Source organism: Trichomycterus rosablanca, chromosome 2 (genome assembly GCF_030014385.1).
Source record: "Trichomycterus rosablanca isolate fTriRos1 chromosome 2, fTriRos1.hap1, whole genome shotgun sequence".
NCBI classification, from domain to species: domain Eukaryota; kingdom Metazoa; phylum Chordata; class Actinopteri; order Siluriformes; family Trichomycteridae; genus Trichomycterus; species Trichomycterus rosablanca.
In genome coordinates this window covers 13,863,800-13,885,839 of record NC_085989.1, presented here as the reverse complement: position 1 = coordinate 13,885,839, position 22,040 = coordinate 13,863,800, and the positions used below count along the sequence as shown (strand labels likewise).

The window sequence follows — 22,040 nt, the reverse complement described above, 5'->3', positions numbered from 1 at the left end:
AACACCGCGAGACAGATCACTTTTTCTTTCATGGTGGGTGATGTACCATCTGTACCTCATATACTCCACTCAGTGTTATCATCATAGTCTGGGTGATGTACCAGCTGTACCTCATATAACTCCACTCAGCGTTATCATCATAGTGTGGGTGATGTACCGGCTGTACCTCATATAAACCTTCCAAAAGTCTCTTTGACCTCTGCTAATTAAACTAAGACAGCAGAAACTTATAAGTTTAATGCAAATAACTAATAAAATTACATTTATTCATAAACATCCATTCCTGGCATTTCAGGCCTGCAACACATTCCAAAAAAGTTGGGATGGGGGCAATTTAGGGCTAGTAATAAGGTGAACAAAACTAAATAATGATGTGATTTCAAACAGGTGATGTCAACAGGTGATTGTAATCATGGTTTGGTACAAAAGCAGCATCCAGGAAAGGCTGAGTCTTTGAAGAGCAAAGATGGCCAGAGGATCTCCAGTTTGTCTATGTGAGAACATTATTGAATTGTTTCAAAACAATGTTCAAAATGTATCAAATGTATCAAAGAAGGATTAGAAGGGATTTGCATATTTCTCCCTCTACAGTGCATAATATCATTAAACGATTCAAGGAATAGGGGGGAATTTCAGTGCTTAAATGCCAAGGGCGCAAGCTTAAGCTGAACACCCATAATCTTTGATCCCTTAGACGACACTGCATCAAGAACTGCCACTCAACAATAGCTGATATAACCACATGGGCAGGGGATTACTTTGGCAAATCTTTGTCAAGGACCACAATACGGAATTACATGCACAAATGCCACTTAAAACTTTACTGTGCAAAAAATAAGCCTTATGTTAACCATGTGTAGAAGCGGAGTTGACTTCTTTGGGCTCTGAGGCATCTAGGTTGGATCATCAAACAGTGGAAACATGTATAGTGGTCAGATGGATCGGCATTCCAGGTCTACTTTGGAAAAAATGGACGCTGTGTGCCCCGGACCAAAGATAAAAGGACCACAGACTGTTATCAGCAACAGTCCAAAAGCCAGGGTCTGTCAAGGTATGGGGCTGTGTCAGTGCCCTTGGCAAAGGTCATTTACACTTCTGTGATGGCAGCATTAATGCAGAAAGGTACATTGAGATCTTAGAGCAACATATGCTGCCTTCAAGACATCATCTTTTCCAGGGATGTCCATGCATTTTTCAACAAGACAATGCAAAACCACATGCTGCCTACATTACAAAGGCAAGGCTGCGGAAGAAAAGGGTACGGGTACTGGCCTGGCCTGCCTGCAGTCCTGACCTGCCCCCAATAGAGAATGTGTGGAGAATTCTGAAATGAAAAATGTGACAACAACTACCCCGCAATTTTGGACATCTTAAGACGTGTTTGCAGGAAGAAGGGGACAAAATAAAACTGAAAACAGTTAATCGCTTGGTATCCTCTGTGCCAACACATCTTTTAAGTGTGGTGAAAAGGAATGGCAACATTACAAATAGGTAAATGCTTTACTGTCCCAACTTTTTTTGGAATGTGTTTAAGGCCTGAAATGCAGGAATGGATGTTTATTAATGAAATGAAGTCAAAGTAACTCCGGACGCCTCTTCTCAAGGGTCTATGCAGCTGACTCCCGAAGCCTCTTCGCCAGGCTCTACGCAGCTGACACCCGAAGCCTCTTCGCCAGGCTCCACGCAGCTGACTCCCGAAGCCTCTTCGCCAGGCTCTACGCAGCTGACTCCCGAAGCCTCTTCGCCAGGCTCTACGCAGCTGACTCCCGAAGCCTCTTCGCCAGGCTCTACGCAGCTGACTCCTGAAGCCTCTTCGCCAGGCTCCACGCAGCTGACTCTCGAAGCCTATTCGCCAGGCTCCACGCAGCTGACTCCCGAAGCCTCTTCGCCAGGCTCCACGCAGCTGACTCCCGAAGCCTCTTCGCCAGGCTCCACGCAGCTGACTCCCGAAGCCTCTTCGCCAGGATCCACGCAGCTATCTCCCGAAGCCTCTTCGCCAGGCTCCACGCAGCTGGTTTTTGTTCCCGAGTTGGCGCCCCCCGATGGTGCTTCTGTTTCCATGTTAGCGCTCCCTGACGGCGCTTTTATTCCTGAGTTGGCGCCCCCCGATGGTGCTCCTGTTTCCATGTTAGCGCTCCCTGACGGCGCTTCTGTTCCTGAGTTGGCGCCCCACGATGGCGCTTCTGTTTCCGAGTTGGCGCCCCCCAATGGCGCTCCTGTTCCTGAGTTGGCGCCCCCTGATGGCGCTCTTGTTAAGTCGGCACCCCCAGAGGGTGCTTCAGAACTCTTGTTGGCTGGTTTTCCGTCGGCAGCCGGCGTTACAGCACTTATGTCATGCCTGCCTCAAGATGAACTTAATGACTTTAAATTTGCCCCGCAGGGCCCAGGACCTCCTTGTGGTTTGTGTTTTTTAGGCACTCCAGGAGGAGTGCCTTTAGGGGGGGGGGGTTATGTCACACCAAGCCTCTGTGTGCTCTGGTGCTTTGATGTGCCACGCCCCTCTCTCCATGAGCACACTAGGTCTCCTGCCACGCCCCAGCACATGATTGGTTCATTTGAACTAATTGGCTCCAGCTGCCCTGTATTTAAGAGGTGCACTGGAGCACACACACTGGGAACTGTTTTGTTATAATGTTGCTTTGTTGGACTGCTATGGTGGCCTATTTTGAACTGCTCTGGTGTGGACTTTTGGACAGGACTCGGTTAAGCTCTGTAAAGCTCTGTAAGCTCTGTTAGCTCAGTTAGCTCTGTAAGCTATGTTACTAGCTCTTGTGTTTAGCTCTCGTTACTAGCTAGGTTACTAGCTCTTGTGTTTAGCTCTCGTTACCAGCTATGTTACTAGCTCTTGTGTTTAGCTCGCGTTACCAGCTATGTTACTAGCTCTTGTGTTTAGCTCGCGTTACTAGCTATGTTACTAGCTCTTGTGTTTAGCTCTCGTTACTAGCTATGTTACTAGCGCCTGTGTTTAGCTCTCGTTACTAGCTATGTTACTAGCTCGTGTTTAGCTCTCGTTACCAGCTATGTTACTAGCTCTTGTGTTTAGTTCTCGTTACTAGCTATGTTATTAGCTCTTGTGTTTAGCTCGCGTTACTAGCAATGTTCCTAGCCCTTGTGATTAGCTTTTGTTACTAATAAATTCTTAGTGTTTGCATCTCAGCATGTGTGTCCGCCCCATTGTCTTGCCTTAGCCACCCGTTCGTGACAGGTCAGAGCGCATTTGTCTCGTCAGGCATCTGCGCGCACGGATACGCGTTACAGACAAAATGAGCACAAGACAACTTTATTTCAGAGGAATTTGGATGTAAAGTGCATGAACTGTACACGTTGTGGGAACATTACAAACTGCTGTTAAATGGATCGGAATGGACTGTATAAACACTTTGACATAGTTAACAATGTGGGTTGACATGATGTTATACTGTTGCACAGGGGCGTAACTACAGGGGGGCGGGGCAGGTGCAATGGGATCCATGGAGGGGGGGGGGGGGGGGTGTTGGTTCTCCACGACATGAACTCAACCACTCACCCCACTGGCTGCACTCGTCAGGTCATTATTATTATATTACAATATTTTCATTAAGTAAAATTAAAATAACTAAAACTGTGCATTAAAAATACCAGAGGCAGGAATTTGGACTTGAAGTCTAAATTCTGAGTGAGTACTTTTAATTAATTCTGACAGCTACCAGCATATGCAATTTGTTGAGGGGGCCCAAAAAATTTTTTTGCACTGGGGCCCATGAGCTCCTAGTTACGCCACTGGTGTTGCATCTAGAAATGGTTCATATTATTAGCACCTCTTTTCAGTGGCAGGGTTATGATGATACAGGAAAAGATCCTCACTTTTGTCAGATAATGTCAAACAGATGTGTCATTTTGAATAACTGGCTGAAAGATGGGTAGCTGTAAACAACTCTATATAGGCATTGGCTGGCTTTCTAAAAATAATTTAGATTGAATAATTTGATCATTATTTTATGAATGTTTTTATTGGTAAACATGTTCTTGCAATAAAAATTTGCATAACTTTTAAAATTGTGCTTAGTTATTAGTTTGCAATTAATCGCGATTAATCTTGATTCCAAATTTTAATCGTGTGACAGCCCTAATATATATATATATATATATACAGTGTATCACAAAAGTGAGTACACCCCTCACATTTCTGCAAATATTTCATTATATCTTTTCATGGGACAACACTATAGACATGAAACTTGGATATAACTTAAGAGTAGTCAGTGTACAGCTTGTATAGCAGTGTAGATTTACTGTCTTCTGAAAATAACTCAACACACAGCCATTAATGTCTAAATAGCTGGCAACATAAGTGAGTACACCCCACAGTAAACATGTCCAAATTGTGCCCAAATGTGTCGTTGTCCCTCCCTGGTGTCATGTGTCAAGGTCCCAGGTGTAAATGGGGAGCAGGGCTGTTAAATTTGGTGTTTTGGGTACAATTCTCTCATACTGGCCACTGGATATTCAACATGGCACCTCATGGCAAAGAACTCTCTGAGGATGTGAGAAATAGAATTGTTGCTCTCCACAAAGATGGCCTGGGCTATAAGAAGATTGCTAACACCCTGAAACTGAGCTACAGCATGGTGGCCAAGGTCATACAGCGGTTTTCCAGGACAGGTTCCACTCGGAACAGGCTTTGCCAGGGTCGACCAAAGAAGTTGAGTCCACGTGTTCGGCGTCATATCCAGAGGTTGGCTTGAAAAAATAGACACATGAGTGCTGCCAGCATTGCTGCAGAGGTTGAAGACGTGGGAGGTTAGCCTGTCAGTGCTCAGACCATACACCGCACACTACATCAACTCAGTCTGCATGGTCGTCATCCCAGAAGGAAGCTGACGCACAAGAAAGCCAGCAAACAGTTTGCTGAAAACAAGCAGTCCAAGAACATGGATTACTGGAATGCCCTGTGGTCTGACGAGACCAAGATAAACTTGTTTGGCTCAGATGGTGTCCAGCATGTGTGGCGGCGCCCTGGTGAGAAGTACCAAGACAACTGTATCTTGCCTACAGTCAAGCATGGTGGTGGTAGCATCATGGTCTTGGGCTGCATGAGTGTTGCTGGCACTGGGGAGCTGCAGTTCATTGAGGGAAACATGAATTCCAACATGTGCTGTGACATTCTGAAACAGAATGTCACAGGAAGGTGGTCATAAGAATGATCCCCTCCCTTCGAAAACTGGCAGTTTTCCAACAGGATAACGACCCCAAACACAACCTCCAAGATGACAACTGCCTTGCTGAGGAAGCTGAAAGTAAAGGTGATGGACTAAACCCAATTGAGCACCTGTGGCGCATCCTCAAGTGGAAGGTGGAGGAGTTCAAGGTGTCTAACATCCACCAGCTCCGTGATGTCATCATGGAGGAGTGGAAGAGGATTCCAGTAGCAACCTGTACAGCTCTGGTGAATTTCATGCCCAGGAGGGTTAAGGCAGTGCTGGATAATAATGGTGGTCACACAAAATATTGACACTTTGTGCACAATTTGGACATGTTCACTGTGGGGTGTACTCACTTATGTTGCCAGCTATTTAGACATTAATGGATGTGTGTTGAGTTATTTTCAGAAGACAGTAAATCTACACTATTTCTATAGTGTTGTCCCATGAAAAGATATAATAAAATATTTGCAGAAATGTGAGGGGTGTACTATATATATATACAGTGTATCACAAAAGTGAGTACACCCCTCACATTTCTGCAAATATTTCATTATATCTTTTCATGGGACAACACTATAGACATGAAACTTGGATATAACTTAGAGTAGTCAGTGTACAGCTTGTATAGCAGTGTAGATTTACTGTCTTCTGAAAATAACTCAACACACAGCCATTAATGTCTAAATAGCTGGCAACATAAGTGAGTACACCCCACAGTGAACATGTCCAAATTGTGCCCAAATGTGTCGTTGTCCCTTCCTGGTGTCATGTGTCAAGGTCCCAGGTGTAAATGGGGAGCAGGGCTGTTAAATTTGGTGTTTTGGGTACAATTCTCTCATACTGGCCACTGGATATTCAACATGGCACCTCATGGCAAAGAACTCTCTGAGGATGTGAGAAATAGAATTGTTGCTCTCCACAAAGATGGCCTGGGCTATAAGAAGATTGCTAACACCCTGAAACTGAGCTACAGCATGGTGGCCAAGGTCATACAGCGGTTTTCCAGGACAGGTTCCACTCGGAACAGGCTTCGCCAGGGTCGACCAAAGAAGTTGAGTCCACGTGTTCAGCGTCATATCCAGTGGTTGGCTTTAAAAAATAGACACATGAGTGCTGCCAGCATTGCTGCAGAGGTTGAAGACGTGGGAGGTCAGCCTGTCAGTGCTCAGACCATACGCCGCACACTGCATCAACTCGGTCTGCATGGTCGTCATCCCAGAAGGAAGCTGACGCACAAGAAAGCCCGCAAACAGTTTGCTGAAGACAAGCAATCCAAGAACATGGATTACTGGAATGCCCTGTGGTCTGACGAGACCAAGATAAACTTGTTTGGCTCAGATGGTGTCCAGCATGTGTGGCGGCGCCCTGGTGAGAAGTACCAAGACAACTGTATCTTGCCTACAGTCAAGCATGGTGGTGGTAGCATCATGGTCTTGGGCTGCATGAGTGTTGCTGGCACTGGGGAGCTGCAGTTCATTGAGGGAAACATGAATTCCAACATGTACTGTGACATTCTGAAACAGAGCATGATCCCCTCCCTTTGAAAACTGGGCCTCATGGCAGTTTTCCAACAGGATAACGACCCCAAACACAACCTCCAAGATGACAACTGCCTTGCTGAGGAAGCTGAAGGTAAAGGTGATGGACTAAACCCAATTGAGCACCTGTGGCGCATCCTCAAGTGGAAGGTGGAGGAGTTCAAGGTGTCTAACATCCACCAGCTCCGTGATGTCATCATGGAGGAGTGGAAGAGGATTCCAGTAGCAACCTGTGCAGCTCTGGTGAATTCCATGCCCAGGAGGGTTAAGGCAGTGCTGGATAATAATGGTGGTCACACAAAATATTGACACTTTGGGCACAATTTGGACATGTTCACTGTGGGGTGTACTCACTTATGTTGCCAGCCATTTAGACATTAATGGCTGTGTGTTGAGTTATTTTCAGAAGACAGTAAATCTACACTGCTATACAAGTTGTACACTGACTACTCTAAGTTATATCCAAGTTTTATTTCTATAGTGTTGTCCCATGAAAAGATATAATAAAATATTTGCAGAAATGTGAGGGGTGTACTCACTTTCGTGATACACTGTATATATATATATATATATATACAGTGTATCACAAAAGTGAGTACACCCCTCACATTTCTGCAGATATTTAAGTATATCTTTTCATGGGACAACACTGACAAAATGACACTTTGACACAATGAAAAGTAGTCTGTGTGCAGCTTATATAACAGTGTAAATTTATTCTTCCCTCAAAATAACTCAATATACAGCCATTAATGTCTAAACCACCGGCAACAAAAGTGAGTACACCCCTAAGAGACTACACCCCTAAATGTCCAAATTGAGCACTGCTTGTCATTTTCCCTCCAAAATGTCATGTGATTTGTTAGTGTTACTAGGTCTCAGGTGTGCATAGGGAGCAGGTGTGTTCAATTTAGTAGTACAGCTCTCACACTCTCTCATACTGGTCACTGAAAGTTCCAACATGGCACCTCATGGCAAAGAACTCTCTGAGGATCTTAAAAGACGAATTGTTGCGCTACATGAAGATGGCCAAGGCTACAAGAAGATTGCCAACACCCTGAAACTGAGCTGCAGCACAGTGGCCAAGATCATCCAGCGTTTTAAAAGAGCAGGGTCCACTCAGAACAGACCTCGCGTTGGTCGTCCAAAGAAGCTGAGTGCACGTGCTCAGCGTCACATCCAACTGCTGTCTTTGAAAGATAGGCGCAGGAGTGCTGTCAGCATTGCTGCAGAGATTGAAAAGGTGGGGGGTCAGCCTGTCAGTGCTCAGACCATATGCCGCACACTACATCAAATTGGTCTGCATGGCTGTCACCCCAGAAGGAAGCCTCTTCTGAAGTCTCTACACAAGAAAGCCCGCAAACAGTTTGCTGAAGACATGTCAACAAAGGACATGGATTACTGGAACCATGTCCTATGGTCTGATTAGACCAAGATTAATTTGTTTGGTTCAGATGGTCTCAAGCATGTGAGTACAAAGATAAGTGTGTCATGCCTACAGTCAAGCATGGTGGTGGGAATGCCATGGTCTGGGGCTGCATGAGTGCAGCAGGTGTTGGGGAGTTACATTTCATTGAGGGACACATGAACTCCAATATGTACTGTGAAATACTGAAGCAGAGCATGATCCCCTCCCTCCGGAAACTTGGTCGCAGGGCAGTGTTCCAGCATGATAATGACCCCAAACACACCTCTAAGACGACCACTGCTTTATTGAAGAGGCTGAGGGTAAAGGTGATGGACTGGCCAAGCATGTCTCCAGACCTAAACCCAATAGAACATTTTTGGGGCATCCTCAAGCGGAAGGTGGAGGAGCGCAAAGTCTCGAATATCCGCCAGCTCCGTGATGTCGTCATGGAGGAGTGGAAAAGCATTCCAGTGGCAACCTGTGAAGCTCTGGTAAACTCCATGCCCAGGAGAGTTAAGGCAGTTCTGGGAAATAATGGTGGCCACACAAAATATTGACACTTCAGGAACTTTCACTAAGGGGTGTACTCACTTTTGTTGCCGGTGGTTTAGACATTAATGGCTGTATATTGAGTTATTTTGAGGGAATAATAAATTTACACTGTTATATAAGCTGCACACAGACTACTTTTCATTGAGTCAAAGTGTCATTTTGTCAGTGTTGTCCCATGAAAAGATATACTTAAATATCTGCAGAAATGTGAGGGGTGTACTCACTTTTGTGATACACTGTATATATACACAAAAGTAAAGACACCTTGCACAAAACATAAAAAAGTTATCTCTATGTAATAGAAAGTGGAGCAATTAATACATTAAACATCAAAAGTAAAAAACCTCTATACAAACCTCCAACATTAAACTGCTATGTCTGGTATAAATAGTTTCACCCTCAGTTTTTTTCTGTGAAAAACAAAAAGAGTAAGAAAAAGATTTTTTAGCAATCCAACCAAAATAATTGATTTTAAATACACATCACAGAAAAACCATGGTCTTGGTAAATATAAGAAATTGCAATAGCTTCTACGGACGATCTGTTTCAACTTAACGTACGAAAAAATTTCGGATTACGAACCGAAATTCGCGAAAAACGTGACGTCACGAACAAGTTGACTCAGAGCGTCTCTCTCTCTCTCTACATATATATATATATATATATATATATATATATATATATATATATATACCGTGAGTGAACATTCGGACAGCAGACGGTGTTTTTTTTGGTGTTGTCTTTATATTTTGTAAAATTCTATATTAAAATGGCCCCAAATAAGGTGCAGAGAAAGCTTAGTGGTGGTGGTGGTGGTGGGGGGAAGGGGGGGGGGGGGGAATTGGTTCTCCACGACATGAACTCAACCACTCACCCCACTGGCTGCACTCGTCAGGTCATTATTATTATATTACAATATTTTCGTTAAGTAAAATTAAAATAACTAAAACTGTGCATTAAAAATACCAGAGGCAGGAATTTGGACTTGGAAGTCTAAATTCTGAGTGAGTACTTTTAATTCATTCTGATCAGCTACCAGCATATGCAATTTGTTGAGGGGGCCCAAAAAATTTTTTTGCACTGGGGCCCATGAGCTCCTAGTTATGCCACTGGTGTTGCATCTAGAAATGGTTCATATTATTAGCACCTCTTTTCAGTGGCAGGGTTATGATGATACAGGAAAAGATCCTCACTTTTGTCAGATAATGTGAACAGATGTGTCATTTTGAATAACTGGCTGAAAGATGGGTAGCTGTAAACAACTCTATATAGGCATTGGCCGGCTTTCTAAAAATAATTTAGATTTAATAATTTTATCATTATTTTATGAATGTTTTTATTGGTAAACATGTTCTTGCAATAAAAATTTGCATAACTTTTAAAATTGTGCTTAGTTATTAGTTTGCAATTAATCGCGATTAATCTTGATTCCAAATTTTAATCGTGTGACAGCCCTAATATATACTGTATATATACAGTGTATCACAAAAGTGAGTACACCCCTCACATTTCTGCAAATATTTCATTATATCTTTTCATGGGACAACACTATAGACATGAAACTTGGATATAATTTAGAGTAGTCAGTGTACAGCTTGTATAGCAGTGTAGATTTACTGTCTTCTGAAAATAACTCAACACACAGCCATTAATGTCTAAATAGCTGCAACATAAGTGAGTACACCCCACAGTGAACATGTCCAAATTGTGCCCAAATGTGTCATTGTCCCTCCCTGGTGTCATGTGTCAAAATCCCAGGTGTAAATGGGGAGCAGGGCTGTTAAATTTGGTGTTTTGGGTACAATTCTCTCATACTGGCCACTGGATATTCAACATGGCACCTCATGGCTAAGAACTCTCTGAGGATGTGAGAAATAGAATTGTTGCTCTCCACAAAGATGGCCTGGGCTTTAAGAAGATTGCTAACACCCTGAAACTGAGCTACAGCATGGTGGCCAAGGTCATACAGCAGTTTTCCAGGACAGGTTCCACTCGGAACAGGCTTCGCCAGGGTCGACCAAAGAAGTTGAGTCCACGTGTTTGGCGTCATATCCAGAGGTTGGCTTTAAAAAATAGACACATGAGTGCTGCCAGCATTGCTGCAGAGGTTGAAGACGTGGGAGGTCAGCCTGTCAGTGCTCAGACCATACGCCGCACACTGCATCAACTTGGTCTGCATGGTCGTCATCCCAGAAGGAAGCTGACGCACAAGAAAGCCAGCAAACAGTTTGCTGAAGACAAGCAGTCCAAGAACATGGATTACTGGAATGCCCTGTGGTCTGACGAGACCAAGATAAACTTGTTTGGCTCAGATGGTGTCCAGCATGTGTGGCGGCGCCCTGGTGAGAAGTACCAAGACAACTGTATCTTGCCTACAGTCAAGCATGGTGGTGGTAGCATCATGGTCTTGGGCTGCATGAGTGTTGCTGGCCCTGGGGAGCTGCGGTTCATTGAGGGAAACATGAATTCCAACATGTACTGTGACATTCTGAAACAGAGCATGATCCCCTCCCTTCGAAAACTGGGCCTCATGGCAGTTTTCCAACAGGATAACGACCCCAAACACAACCTCCAAGATGACAACTGCCTTGCTGAGGAAGCTGAAAGTAAAGGTGATGGACTAAACCCAATTGAGCACCTGTGGCGCATCCTCAAGTGGAAGGTGGAGGAGTTCAAGGTGTCTAACATCCACCAGCTCCGTGATGTCATCATGGAGGAGTGGAAAAGGATTCCAGTAGCAACCTGTGCAGCTCTGGTGAATTCCATGCCCAGGAGGGTTAAGGCAGTGCTGGATAATAATGGTGGTCACACAAAATATTGACACTTTGTGCACAATTTGGACATGTTCACTGTGGGGTGTACTCACTTATGTTGCCAGCTATTTAGACATTAATGGATGTGTGTTGAGTTATTTTCAGAAGACAGTAAATCTACACTATTTCTATAGTGTTGTCCCATGAAAAGATATAATAAAATATTTGCAGAAATGTGAGGGGTGTACTCACTTTTGTGATACACTGTATATATATATATATATATATATATATATATATATATATATACAGTGTATCACAAAAGTGAGTACACCCCTCACATTTCTGCAAATATTTCATTATATCTTTTCATGGGACAACACTATAGACATGAAACTTGGATATAAGTTAGAGTAGTCAGTGTACAACTTGTATAGCAGTGTAGATTTACTGTCTTCTGAAAATAACTCAACACACAGCCATTAATGTCTAAATGGCTGGCAACATAAGTGAGTACACCCCACAGTGAACATGTCCAAATTGTGCCCAAAGTGTCAATATTTTGTGTGACCACCATTATTATCCAGCACTGCCTTAACCCTCCTGGGCATGGAATTCACCAGAGCTGCACAGGTTGCTACTGGAATCCTCTTCCACTCCTCCATGATGACATCACGGAGCTGGTGGATGTTAGACACCTTGAACTCCTCCACCTTCCACTTGAGGATGCGCCACAGGTGCTCAATTGGGTTTAGTCCATCACCTTTACCTTCAGCTTCCTCAGCAAGGCAGTTGTCATCTTGGAGGTTGTGTTTGGGGTCGTTATCCTGTTGGAAAACTGCCATGAGGCCCAGTTTTCGAAGGGAGGGGATCATGCTCTGTTTCAGAATGTCATAGTACATGTTGGAATTCATGTTTCCCTCAATGAACTGCAGCTCCCCAGTGCCAGCAACACTCATGCAGCCCAAGACCATGATGCTACCACCACCATGCTTGACTGTAGGCAAGATACAGTTGTCTTGGTACTTCTCACCAGGGCGCCGCCACACATGCTGGACACCATCTAAGCCAAACAAGTTTATCTTGGTCTCGTCAGACCACAGGGCATTCCAGTAATCCATGTTCTTGGACTGCTTGTCTTCAGCAAACTGTTTGCGGGCTTTCTTGTGCGTCAGCTTCCTTCTGGGATGACGACCATGCAGACCGAGTTGATGCAGTGTGCGGCGTATGGTCTGAGCACTGACAGGCTGACCTCCCACGTCTTCAACCTCTGCAGCAATGCTGGCAGCACTCATGTGTCTATTTTTTAAAGCCAACCTCTGGATATGACGCCGAACACGTGGACTCAATTTCTTTGGTCGACCCTGGCGAAGCCTGTTCCGAGTGGAACCTGTCCTGTATGACCTTGGCCACCATGCTATAGCTCAGTTTCAGGGTGTTAGCAATCTTCTTATAGCCCAGGCCATCTTTGTGGAGAGCAACAATTCTATTTCTCACATCCTCAGAGAGTTCTTTGCCATGAGGTGCCATGTTGAATATCCAGTGGCCAGTATGAGAGAATTGTACCCAAAACACCAGATTTAACAGCCCTGCTCCCCATTTACACCTGGGACCTTGACACATGACACCAGGGAGGGACAACGACACATTTGGGCACAATTTGGACATGTTCACTGTGGGGTGTACTCACTTATGTTGCCAGCTATTTAGACATTAATGGCTGTGTGTTGAGTTATTTTCAGAAGACAGTAAATCTACACTGCTATACAAGTTGTACACTGACTACTCTAAGTTATATCCAAGTTTCATGTCTATAGTGTTGTCCCATGAAAAGATATAATGAAATATTTGCAGAAATGTGAGGGGTGTACTCACTTTTGTGATACACTGTATATATATATATATATACACAAAAGTAAAGACACCTTGCACAAAACATAAAAAAGTTATCTCTATGTAATAGAAAGTGGAGCAATTAATACATTAAACATCAAAAGTAAAAAACCTCTATACAAACCTCCAACATTAAACTGCTATGTCTGGTATAAATAGTTTCACCCTCAGTTTTTTTCTGTGAAAAACAAAAAGAGTAAGAAAAAGATTTTTTAGCAATCTAATTGATTTTAAATACACATCACAGAAAAACCATGGTCTTGGTAAATGTAAGAAATTGCAATAGCTTCTACGAACGATCTGTTTCAACTTAACGTACGAACAAATTTCAGATTACGAACCGAAATTCGCGAGAAACATATATATATATATATATACATATATATATATATATATATATATATATATACATACATATATATATATATATATACATATATATATATATACAGTGTATCACAAAAGTGAGTACACCCCTCACATTTCTGCAAATATTCATTATATCTTTTCATGGGACAACACTATAGAAATAAAACTTGGATATAACTTAGAGTAGTCAGTGTACAACTTGTATAGCAGTGTAGATTTACTGTCTTCTGAAAATAACTCAACTCACAGCCATTAATGTCTAAATGGCTGGCAACATAAGTGAGTACACCCCACAGTGAACATGTCCAAATTGTGCCCAAAGTGTCAATATTTTGTGTGACCACCATTATTATCCAGCACTGCCTTAACCCTCCTGGGCATGGAATTCACCAGAGCTGCACAGGTTGCTACTGGAATCCTCTTCCACTCCTCCATGATGACATCACGGAGCTAGTGGATGTTAGACACCTTGAACTCCTCCACCTTCCACTTGAGGATGCGCCACAGGTGCTCAATTGGGTTTAGTCCATCACCTTTACCTTCAGCTTCCTCAGCAAGGCAGTTGTCATCTTGGAGGTTGTGTTTGGGGTCGTTATCCTGTTGGAAAACTGCCATGAGGCCCAGTTTTCGAAGGGAGGGCATCATGCTCTGTTTCAGAATGTCACAGTACATGTTGGAATTCATGTTTCCCTCAATGAACTGCAGCTCCCCAGTGCCAGCAACACTCATGCAGCCCAAGACCATGATGCTACCACCACCATGCTTGACTGTAGGCAAGATACAGTTGTCTTGGTACTTCTCACCAGGGCGCCGCCACACATGCTGGACACCATCTGAGCCATGGTGCCATGTTGAATATCCAGTGGCCAGTATGAGAATTGTACCCAAAACACCAAATTTAAAAGCCCTGCTCCCCATTTACACCTGGGACCTTGACACATGACACCAGGGAGGGACAACGACACATTTGGGCACAATTTGGACATGTTCACTGTGGGGTGTACTCACTTATGTTGCCAGCTATTTAGACATTAATGGCTGTGTGTTGAGTTATTTTCAGAAGACAGTAAATCTATACTGCTATACAAGTTGTACACTGACTACTCTAAGTTATATCCAAGTTTCATGTCTATAGTGTTGTCCCATGAAAAGATATAATGAAATATTTGCAGAAATGTGAGGGGTGTACTCACTTTTGTGATACACTGTATATATATATATATATATATATATATATATATATATATATATACCGTGAGTGAACATTCGGACAGCGGACTGTGTTTTTTTTGGTGTTGTCTTTATATTTTGTAAAATTCAATATTAAAATGGCCCCAAATAAGGTGCAGAGAAAGCTTAGTGGTGAGAAAATTGACAAATCTATTACATTTGTTGTTGTATAATTACTCCTGCCAGTAGCTGTCACTGTGTATCAGACAGAGGGGACAGTGAGCGAGAGAGAAGAAAGAAGTCCGCTGCATATTCTTTCTTTCAAACAAATTACACCTACAAAATACAACACTATTGAAATAAAAAAGGAAATAATAGAGAAATATGAGAGTTATTTTTGTTTCTGGTAGATACATTTTATAAAAAAAGGACATTTATTATGGTGTATGGTACAGCACACGTACTGTGTATTGTTGTTTATTATTATTTATTACAGGAATGTCTATTCTATAATTTAAGATTAAAGTAAAATATAGTTGTATTTATAACAAAAAAGACCATTTAAGACATTAGAAAGGTTAGGTATGGTCTCCGCTGGTGATTCTGAAAGGTCATGTAGGAAATTACCTGACCACAGACAAATGCTTTTAAAGATTCCCAGATGGGGATATATTGTTGAAAATCTTTTATCTTTCCTGGGAGTGCCTGAGAAAGAATTTAAGAGAAGAAGAGAATTGCATCGCCAGATTCTTAAAACAGCAAGCATCTCAGGAAACAAAAGAGACAAGGAGGTAATCGGGTGGTCTGGAATAACAATACCACCATAAGAACAACCTTGGACCCTAGGGAGTAGATTTGTATAGATAAAAAAAAAAAGTCAATATGAGAGTAGGTGTGGTGAAAAAAAAAGGTAAACTGTAAGGGTGGAGAAAATGACGAAATGTTTTGAGGGCTTGGCGAAAAGATGAATAAGCTTTATTAAGTAAACGATCTGGTTAGGTTGGAGAACACAGTTAAAGTCTCCACCTATGATGAGAGAATATGCATTTAGATCTGGAAGAAGAGAAAAAAAATATGGATATCATAATTTTGCACATAGATACTGGCTAGAATAAAAGGGGTGTTGTAAAAAACTCCTGATACAATAATGTATCTACCTGACAGATCTGATAGTACGATAGAAGGACAAATTTGACTATTTTAATTGATTACAATTGCAACGCCTCTAGCCATGCAATTATATTTAGAATGTCTGACCCACCCATCCACCTGTGATTACCTTATGATTACACATTTTTAAGCGTGTCTACTGTAGAAAAGCAACATGTACCTGCCTGCCAGCCACATGGGACAAAAATGGTCCTATTCAGTCGATTGTTTAAACCCCTGACATCCCAGCTTATGAGATTGACTACGCTTCTGTTATCAAATGACAGAACAGTAGTCATGCATATGTGTGGGGGAAAAAAATAAATAAAAAAATAAAAAAATAATAATAAATAGAAATAGGCTACTGCTGTGGGGAGAGCTCCACAAGAGTCACATAGAAAAAACATCAGGCAAACCATAGGTATTTAACGAATCTCTTCTGACAGTATCAGTGAAAATTGTAGTAATAGAGATATTAAATAATGGCTGAATCACGGAATTTTCAGTCTGAATCACGCTAGAAAAAGTTGTGAGCAAGTTTGAAAGTTTTTCTTGAATACAAAAGGATATGCATATATTATGAATGTGCTGTCAAGGTTGAAGGGTGGCATCCAGCTTTGGCTTAGGGATCAGCACCCTATGTTGGCTGATTGGGGAAACTAAAAAACTTTAACCACTTAACAAACTAACCAAACTAATTTGGTTAACTTGGATAAAAAAAAATTGGAAAACCTGCTCCGGGTGCACGCAGTACTCCATACCGAATACAAAGTCTCCAATACCCTTTCTTTAATACTTTGTTTTAGTTTCTTTTTAGCTCACTAACCAAGGCCTTATAGACCAATGCCCAGTTTGGTCAGATGACAATTCTAGGAAAGTTTATGGTTGTGCCAAACTTCTGCCATTTCAAAATTTATAACAGAAATCCATAGACAGTCCCTTGAACTTAAGTCTCTCCCAATAAAAGCCAGATGTTGGTTTGCTCAATGTTCTTTTTTTTTCAACTACTTGCTGAAACGTGGACTCATTTGATGACAGCAGGTTTTCATCTATGATGAGCTCTAACTCAGAGAACATTACTGCACTTCTACACAGAATTGAATTTTGTAATATTATTTTTCCTTTCTTGCCAAAATGTCTCAACTTTTTTTGGAAATGGGGTTTTTAGATTGATGGGTAAATGCCAAATATATTCATAATTTAATCCATTATACAATAAAGTGTACAAAAATTCAGGCGGTCCAGAATTTCTTTTTAGGTCCTCTGTGGAACACAAAAATGCTTTTTTTTGTTCTTCAGTCCCTGGTCCTCTGCACGTTTTACATACACGATGGTGGAAATGCTTTGAAGCTCTTAATTCATTAATGAGCTAAAACAGACAAGGAAACCTGCATCTTTCAAATACTGTGTTATTGGCTTGAATGGTTCTTTACTTAGTTTTATGGCCTAGCATCTGGATTTGGCATACAGACCCCTGAAGTCTTGGGCTACTGCCAACTTATCATATTATTAACCAGCGTTAACAGAGAGCAGTGCAGTCTTGTAATAGCCATATTTGGATCATACTTTTAGCTTACCTGTTTTATTATCACTAGCATGTAAACCTATTGTTATAGGCTTTGTGACCTCTGTTCATGTTTGACAGACTAAATTGTTTGAATTAATTTAACACAAAAAATACACAAAGGAGAATTGAGGTAAAACAGTGTTTCATTAATTTACAACCCCAAATTAGAGACAGTATGGAAAATGCAAAATAAAAATGCAGTGTTCCTTACATTTACTTTGACTTTTATTTGATTGCATACAGTTTGAACACAAAATATTTCATGTTTTATCTTCTCAACTTCATTTTATTTGTTAATATATCTCCATTTCTGCATTTCAGACCTGCAACACATTCCAAAAAAAAGTTGGGACGGGGGAAATTTAGGGCAGTAATGAGGTGAAAAAACTTATGATGTGATTCCAAACAGGTGATGTCAACAGGTGATTGTTATCATGGTTTGCTACAAAAGCAGCATCCAGGAAAGGCTGAGGCTTTGATGAGCAAAGATGGCCAGAGGATCTCCAGTTTGTCAACAAATGCATGAGAAAATGTTTGAAATGTTTAAAAACAATTTACCTTAAAGATAGATTGGAAGGTATTTTCTTATTTCACCCTCTACAGTGCATAATATTATCAACTGATTCAAGGAATCCAGAGGAATTTCAGTGTGTAAAGGCCAAGGGCGAAAGCTTAAGCTGAATGCTCGTGATCTTTTATCCACATGCTGCACACATTACAAAGGCATGGCTGTGAAAGTCCTGTGCCTCCCTGCAGTCCTGACCTGTCCCCAATAGAGAATGTGTGGAGGATTTTCAAATGAAAAATGTGACAACGACAACCCCGTACTGTTGCACATCTTAAAAGATGTTTGCAGTAAGAATGGGACAAAATAAAACCTGAAACACTAAATTGCTTGGTATCCTCGGTGCCAAAACGTCTTTTAAGTGCGGTGAAAAGGAATGGCAAAATTACGAAGTGGTAAATGCTTTACTGTCCCAACTTTTTTTGAAATGGGTTGCAGATCTGGAATGCAGGAATGGATGTTTATTAATAAATCATTTATTAAAGCATTTACCAATTTGTGATGTTGCCATTCCTTCTCACAATACTTAAGACTTTTTGACAATCAGGATACCAAGCAATGCAGTGTTTTAGGTGTTTTTTTGTCCCATTCTTCCCGCAAACATATCTGCAATCAGTACAAGTTGTCGTCTTCATATTTTGTGTTTAAAAATTCTCCACACATTCTCTATTGGGGACAGGCCAGGACTACAGGCAGATCATTCTAGGACCCATAACCTCTTCTTTCGCACCCATGCCTTTGTGATGTGTGCAGCACATGTTGAAAATGTGATATTGAAGGCAGCATATGTTGCTTTAAAATCTCAATGTACTTTTTTGCCCAGAGAACTTGATGCTGCTTCTATACATGGTTAACATAAGGCTTCTTTTTTGCACAGTAATTTTATAAGTGGCATTTGTAAATGTAACATGATCTTTAAGCCCATGTGGTAACCATGTGGTTATTGATAAATGACGGTTCTTGATGCAATGCCTTCAGAATGGTCAGAGATCATGGGTGTTCGGCTTAGACTTAAGCCCTTGCACTTACGCACTGAAATTCCCCTAGATTGCTTGCATTGTTTAATGATGTTGGGCACTGTAGAAGTAGATATATGCAAATCCCTTACAATTTTTGAACATTTTACAAACTGTCTCACACATTTGTTGACAAACTATAGATCCTCTGCCAATCTTAGCTCCTCAAATTATGATTACAATGACCTGTTAGCATCACCTATTACTAGCCCGAAATTGCCCGTCCCAACTTTTTGAAATGTTTTGTAGGCCTGAAATGCAGGAATGGATGTTTTTTAACAAATGAAATGAAGATGACCGAACAAAACATGAAAAATATTGAGTTCATACTGTCTGCAAATTAAATAAAAGTCAAAATAAAGGAAGAAAAAGAAAATCTTGTTTTTTTTACATTTTCCATGCTGTTCCAACTTTATTTGATTTGGGGTTGTAATTTCCTGTTAACATGTAACTATCAAAAGTTAGCTTATTTAAATGGTAATGCACACAACATTTTTCAGTAACTGAAATCTGAGTATGTCAATTCTCAGTCCTATGAATTTTACCCCCCCCCCTTTTCAAAACAATACACCTTTACAAAAGCTAATTGCTAACGCGACAAGATGACTAAGAGTAATGTAACTGCTTAATAAGGATAGCCTTGCTAAATAAAAATAAAAATCTTATAGTAGCTATAACCATGAAAACAAGGTACTAGGAAGCATCAAGAAACAATAGGATTTGTGAAAAACAGGAGCAGAGCAAAAGTGCATGGAATGGTACAATGCTGTTTTTGAAGCACAATAATGATACAGTGACAGGTTTCAAGTGCTTGTGCTCAGGTACGAGAGAGCGTTGGTCGCTCAGCTGGGGGCCGAACCAGAGAAGTGGGTTTTTGGGAAGCATAGTTTGTTACAGAACAAACTGGGCACTATTTCCTAGGTGCAGCACCTAAGGCATCTGAAGTACTTCTGGCTGGTCTTTCTCTAGCCCTGGGAGCAGGCTACTTGCTCCCCCTAACATGCTCAGGCTAATACCAAAGTGACTAAGAGATATGAATGCTAAATGAGAAGCACTTGAGGTGCTAACTAACAAAAACTTAATACTACCTATAATCATGAAAACCGTGAAACACTAGGACAAACAACAAACACAAACGTGAGGAAAAGGAAACAGAGAAAAGCTACACAGAAAAATACAATGCGGTGCAAAAAACTGAAGGATGGAGGCTCTTTTGAAGCACAGATGACACTGAGCGGTTTCAAGTGCTAGTACTATTGTAAGTGAGAGCACTATTAAAAGGGCACAAGAATGTATAAAATGTAAGTAAATGGTGTATTTACTTTGCTATTGCATAATACACTACTATGTGAATAAGAACACTTGCTAAGCCTAGCAACTTGATGCAGGACAGCATTGTGCACTGTTTCTAAAAAAAGAACTTAAGAATTTAAAAGTAGACAGTTAAAAAAATAAAACATGCAGAGTGGGCCAACAGTAAATTGGGAATACATTAGATGATGGGGCTGCATGACAAAAGAGTTACATTCAAAAACAGCAAAAAATAAAAAAAAATAAAAACACACACGTACAAGCATACACACTCAAACTGAAGCACCCAGAGAAAACCTATGTGGACACAGAAACAACATGCAGACTAAACACAGAAGGGATCCTGACTGCTCGAGTGGGGCATCAAACCCAGGCCCTTCTTGCTGGGAGGCGACTGTGCTAGCCACCGCCCACCATGACTACCTACTAGATATCATATCAAATGTTATTAAATACCCAAATAAGCGAGTCATTCAAAAAACATTTAAAAATCATTCCACCTTACTGGAAATGAAACAGCTTAATTACGGGGCTTTAAACTAGTTCAGACTGAATAATGCATAGATTTTCCAAACAGATTGCAAAAGTGCATGTAAACAAAGCAATAAAATACTGCCATAATCTTATTATTCTGTTCATGGAGTTATTTGTTTATTCTATGCATTTGTTGTGCCACTGTAATGAGTCAATTACCTTTGTCCCTTTCTCTTGAGACAGGAAGAGTAAATCAACCAGCTGTAGTCCCAAGGGACTACAAATCTCAAGAGCGATAGTGCTCATTAACACTAATGCATCACACCAGGGCTATTTAAGGAGGGCAGGAAATCAATGCAGCTTTAAGTCAGTAGAAAATAACAGTCAGTAAGGTACAGTAGATGGCCAGTGTTGCATTCTTACTCACTCTTTGAGCTCTCGGTTATGCTATTCTTGGCATATCTTGCAGCCTTTATTTTTCATATTTCTTGGAAGCCATCTTATTCAGTTTGAATATTCTTAGAAATTGGTTTGTTGAACTGACTCCTTGGCTCTTTTTCTTGCTTCCAGCTTTTTTTATTAGTTTATTTTTTGAGAGAGAAGCATTGGGTCAAGGCTGAGCATCAGTTGCTTGATGGATCAAGTAGCTGGATTGCTGGGTCGGCTCGCAGTTCCTTCTAGTGTTCTCTCTTGCTAGCTGCAACCAGGTAGTCAATTAATATTGTTGTGAGGAAAGAGATGACTCTTGACTCCTTGCCTTGTATATGCACGCTGTTTGATATATTTTCTTACTGTTTGTTACTGTTTGATATATTTTGTCATTACACTTTTCTATATTCTGATTCTTTTTAATCCTTCCTAGTGCACTTGGGCCAAAAGTCTCTGCCTGTTATTCTCACCACCCTTGACACCTGCTGCATGACCAAATAACACATTAGCTTTAGCTGACATAAGGATGACCAATAATCTTCAATAATTTTTAAAACGTGATTTTTATGAGTGTGTAATTTACCCTTCCCTTAATGGTAAAAAGTTGCTACCCAGAGGCAGCAAATCACCCCCACACCATCAAACTACCACACTACAGACTTT

At 41.3% G+C, this 22,040-nt stretch overlaps 1 protein-coding gene across 5 annotated transcripts in view; it reads right to left on the bottom strand.

Moving 5' to 3' along the window:
- Positions 1-22,040, bottom strand: part of epb41a (erythrocyte membrane protein band 4.1a) — a 130,754-nt gene that overhangs the window by 19,896 nt on the left and 88,818 nt on the right. For 4 of the 5 annotated variants that reach the window (XM_063011518.1, XM_063011509.1, XM_063011526.1 and 1 more), the window contains exons 13-14: positions 13,452-13,505; positions 9,038-9,091 (exon numbers count right to left, since the gene is read on the bottom strand). The exons of the other annotated variant lie outside the window; for it this stretch is intronic. In XM_063011518.1, coding sequence (XP_062867588.1) covers positions 9,038-9,091; positions 13,452-13,505 — 108 coding nt within the window. The remainder of the gene's footprint in view (positions 1-9,037; positions 9,092-13,451; positions 13,506-22,040) is intronic. 5 annotated transcript variants of the gene reach the window in all.